The sequence below is a fragment of the Pygoscelis adeliae genome, unplaced genomic scaffold, assembly GCF_000699105.1.
Source record: "Pygoscelis adeliae isolate BGI_AS28 unplaced genomic scaffold, ASM69910v1 Scaffold22, whole genome shotgun sequence".
Taxonomy (NCBI): domain Eukaryota; kingdom Metazoa; phylum Chordata; class Aves; order Sphenisciformes; family Spheniscidae; genus Pygoscelis; species Pygoscelis adeliae.
In genome coordinates this window covers 4,105,589-4,110,502 of record NW_008824350.1, presented here as the reverse complement: position 1 = coordinate 4,110,502, position 4,914 = coordinate 4,105,589, and the positions used below count along the sequence as shown (strand labels likewise).

Below are 4,914 nucleotides of genomic sequence, written 5' to 3'. Positions count from 1 at the left end.
CAAGCTAGCAAGCAAAGTTACAAGGGTCTGAGTAGACTAAAAACCAGGAACTGAACGGTGAAGCACAATTTCTAAATTACTATTTCTAAAACACACAATGCAATAATAAATTCAAATCCCCATTTACCAAGGGTGGCAGCAGATTCGCCATCACTTCCAATTTTCAGGAAAAAAATCCAATCTTTGATTTGTCTTACCAAGACTAGATTCTGAAATGTCTGTGGCCTGTTCAATACAGAAGGAGATCAATACGGGTTATACAAATGGCCCCACACCTCATTTTTCAAAGGAAGATAAAGCAAACTTGTTTACAGTCTTCTAACCCATCCACATTTCCCCTACATGCCCCTACACATGCATTTATACCTGCATGTGTAACATGCTAAACTAACTGCTCCTGGAAAACTACCAGGTTGCCCTCCAAAGTTTGCATTTCCACTTTCCAGCCTTCAGGATCTTGGAAAGAGCCTGCAACGCTGCTGATGGAAGGATGTGAGCAGAGTTACTGGATTTATAGACTTAGAGAGCATTCACTTGTATTTAAGGCTGCTGAACTCACTTTGCACACACAATATTTTCATGACTTGTGGAGCTATAAAAGTGTAGTTGCTTTTTCAGTTTCAAACTATCAAAGGGAAAAAAAAAAAAAAAACAAAACCCCCCCGGCTGCCCCCCCCCCCCCCTTTTTTTTTCCCTAAGGTAATGGCAGAGTAAACACTAGGCATAGCTATGGAGCTCCTTAAAAAAAACTAACCAGTTTTCTTCTTTTGGAATGCTAGTACAGTCAAGAGTGAAATCAGAAACAGCAGTCATTAGGAAACAAGGCTTTTGTGCACTTGAAAACATGATTGGGTTTGTAGTCTGAACTATCTGAAAATGTGTATTAACATATGCAGCTGGAAGGTTACAGGAGCCAGCTTAAACACTGGTACATCAACAGCTTGCAAGATTTTATTATTTCAACTCAGGAAGAAAAAGGGCTCATAGCATTAAAGCTGCAGTATTTATTTTCATACTTTCCAAACCCTGTGACTGCAAGGTTACCCCCAACAGCACTGCATACTTTCTCCGTTTCCTCATTTTGCACATTATAAAGACTAACACACTTTTTTAATTTCTTCCTTTGCACAAAGTAGCTTACATTTTCATCCATTCCCCATTTTTTCAACAAAATGGACATGAAAACAAGAAGTACCACCACGTTGTTTTCAAGAGTCTGATAGCAGGGAAAAACAAACCACCCAGGTGAAGCATACAAGTCTATTGTGTTAGTGCCACTGTCACAACCTTGCTTTCTGCCATCCATGACTATGCAAGTTTTACCCAAGCTATTTACCTATTTCTCCTCATTTAAAAACACCTGGTATCAATACTGCCCAGCTTTGGTCAATGAACAGTTCAAACATTAACTCGTGCCTTGTAGTAGCTATCATGGGAAGGAGAAAAAAAATATTTTTACCACAGGGTACAGATGAGAAAGTAGTAAGTTGCCTGACTTAGTCCAATTAAAAATCAAACCCAGGAGTCAGTTATCAACACTGAGGTGTAACCATCTCCTCACTTCACCTAAATAATGTGACCTAGATATTAAGAATGTGTAAATAGTTCTGGATAGGAGCAACAACTTGAATATAGAGTATGTATTTGAGTAAGTTTCTACATCAACCACAGGCAATATATTTATATACATTTCTTTCCTACCCATTAATGCTACAGAAAGGAGAAGATGAGGCTACATTAGTATACCAAATCAGAACTTTTATTTTCATATAAAAGATGTAGACATGTAGGACATGAGGTACCAATATTTGCCTTGCAAACATTCTGAACCACAACTATAAGAAGTCCTAAACTACAAGTGGTCTCAAATCCTTTGCCTGTACTTTCCAGTTTGCAACACCAAAATTATTTTAATTAAAGAAGACAAGTAACAGAACCATCTGCACAAGGCAAAGCTTAAGTCCTTACTAACTATATGATGCCCAAGGAGACAATCCGACTTCCAGGGACTAAGGAAAAGCCAGTAAGAAAAACATTCTCTTTCCTTCTTCAAAATAGTCAGTAGTCTCACTTTGCTACCATGAAACAAACCTGCTCAGTGGCTTCTCCCAACAACAATCGATGAATGCGATGCTTCTTTGGGTTACAGTTGTTGTCATCTACATAAATACAAAGAGGATGCAAAATACTACCAAAAGTGAGTGGTGGCATTATGGTTTTTTCCCCTTATGCATGAACTACTACTCAGTGTTCACTAGCAATACAACTCTCTAGTATGGTGGTTATCACTGACAATACTTACCCTGAAATCGATGTTTATCTTAGCTGAAGGTCAGCCTTAGCCCTAAGCTAGTATTAACAAATCCAGCTGTGAGGAAAACAGAGCCCGCTACAGACCACTATGAAGTCCGTGGCTGAGATGCTGTTTGCCATCACCTACTTCCCTCCAATTCAAAACTTTTAACACTTGCTACTGGAATCCCACAGAAGAAAAATACACAATCCAAGATTACTACTTTTATAGAACATTCTTAATGTCGAACAGAAATGGCCAGAATTTTTGAAGATTTTTTTCCCCCACTACTCAAAAACAATCCATCACAACACAGCATATTTTGATCTGTATTTGGTGTGCATTTCCTGTATTTATTTTTTTTAGAATCTTCCCCAAAAACCACTGAAAAAACTGATTTACAATTTTTTTCATTTCAAAATTCAGTGGTAAAAATTGAAAACACAGTCTAGACTGAAGCACGGCAAGTCAAATAACCACAAATTTAACTTTTCCAAGAATTATTTTGCAAGAAACCTTGAAATCTTGAGATTTCCTAGTTCCTAAAATGAAGTTAGAAATGTTTTCTATAGAATAACCCAAGTTCTTATTTCATTGATATCTTATCACTATGTATGATCACTGATAATATAGGGAGCCTCTAGGAGAAAGTAGTCTTGTAAACATCTGTGTTTGTCAGACTTCAGCGTACCAGTTTAATCATTAAGATCAGTGAATAAGTGTGCACAGTGTTGGTACTGAATTTCACTAAGTAATTAGAATGTAAAACAGTTAACAGTAGATGAGATCCCAGGTTCTCATATCCGTATCTAGAAGTAATGCTTAAGGCTCAAACACTGACAGATGTTATTAACAACACTACAAAGTCTCTTTACAATGGCTTTGTATCTTAGATCAGCATGTCCATTGCTTTTTTAGTTATATCTGCTGAGTTCAATTCACCAGGTCTACTGCAAGCTTGGTAATCAATACCGAAGATATCTGCAGTTCTGGCAGCACGGTAATCTACAGCAATAAAAATTCCAGGAAACTCTCTTCTAATAAGATTTATAGCTAAGTCATAATGTTGTTGGTCTCAACTTTTTTTTTTTTTTTTTTACACTATTATTTCAAGAATGAGGCATCAGTTACATTTGTTTTCTCATTCTTAAGGATCCTTGCCAGACGAATAGGGGAATGGGATGCACACAACTGTATAAAGTTAATGGCTTGCAGATAAGCAGCCATGCAGTGTCCAGCAATTCTATAATAATCCTCTTGAGCTGCAGCCATGGCAGAAGTAATGCACACAGATGTTGCTTTTGCTTTGGTGCTCCCTCTAGGAGCATCCAGGATGCAGGAAGATGTATCAACAGTTCAGAAACATCAGTAGATTACTAACTGTACAATTTTCTTTCAATTATGTAGGGTTTATATAGCCTTTTTAATTGAGAATGTGGTTCCATTCCTCACTAGAGCCATTGGAGAAGCACAGATTTAAACAGGTATTATTACAGGAATAGCTAGGTTATGGCGTGGAGCCTATGAACATACAGCTAAGAAAAACCTCTTGGCTCTCCAGAGACAGTCCCTGCTCTCACAAGCAAGCACATCGTACAATTCCTTTCAGCAACTGATGAGTTTCTGACTATAAGCACTATTAAGATTTAGTGGCAATTTTTATACATCATATTTTAAAACAAGATCTAAGCTCACCAAAAACAAGTCGACTCAAACAGAGACAATACTCGCCCTTCCAAACTGAAGTTATTGATGCGCCCATTGCAAGGTAGCTCACTCTGGCCCTCCCAACAGTTTCAATAAACTACAAGGAAGCTGAAAAGCTTTGTATAAACACAGCAAATTATAAAGATCAAGAGAAAAAACCTACAGGGATTCTCACAGAAACTGTCTGAGGAACATATTATCCTATATTCTGATCACACTGTATGACTACTGACCTTACAGTGCAGTTTAACTCAAATATTAGGGGCTGCTGTGACCTGGTAAATTAGTGTTCATTTGCTGTCTTATACCGCATTTCATAGAAGGCTACATATGTTCGGTGAAGTTCCCAGTGACTGGAAAAGGGGAAACATAACCCTCATTTTTAAAAAGGGAAAAAAGGAAGCCCCGGGGAACTACAGGCCAGCCAGTCTCACCTCTGTGCCTGGGAAGATCATGGAACAGATCATCCTGGAAGCTACGCTAAGGCACATGGAGGACAGGGAGGTGATTCGAGACAGCCAGCATTGCTTCACCAAGGGCAAGTCCTGCCTGATCAACCTAGCGGCCTTCTATGATGGAGTGACTACATCAGCGGACATGGGAAGGGCTACAGATGTCATCTCTCTGGACTTCTGTAAGGCCTTTGACACAGTCCCCCACAACATCCTTCTCTCTAAACTGGAGAGGTATGGATTTGATGGGTGGACTGTCCGGTGGGTGAGGAATTGGTTAGATGGTCGCATCCAGAGGGTAGTGGTCAATGGCTCAATGTCCAGATGGAGATCGGTGTCGAGTGGCATCCCGCAGGGGTCCGTATTGGGACCAGTACTGTTTAATATCTTCATCAATGACATAGACAGTGGGATCGAGTGCACCCTCAGCAAGTTTGCAGATGACACCAAGCTGAGTGGTGC

General features: G+C 39.3%; 1 protein-coding gene across 1 annotated transcript in view; it reads right to left on the bottom strand.

Annotated features, from left to right (window-relative positions):
• The window catches only part of LOC103912825 (transmembrane protein 263-like), a 192,422-nt gene extending 192,202 nt beyond the window's left edge, over positions 1-220 (bottom strand). Inside the window, exon 1 of the mRNA XM_009319234.1 lies at positions 128-220. Coding sequence (XP_009317509.1) covers positions 128-151 — 24 coding nt within the window. The 5' untranslated portion in view covers positions 152-220. The remainder of the gene's footprint in view (positions 1-127) is intronic.
• Between the last annotated feature and the right edge of the window lie 4,694 nt (positions 221-4,914).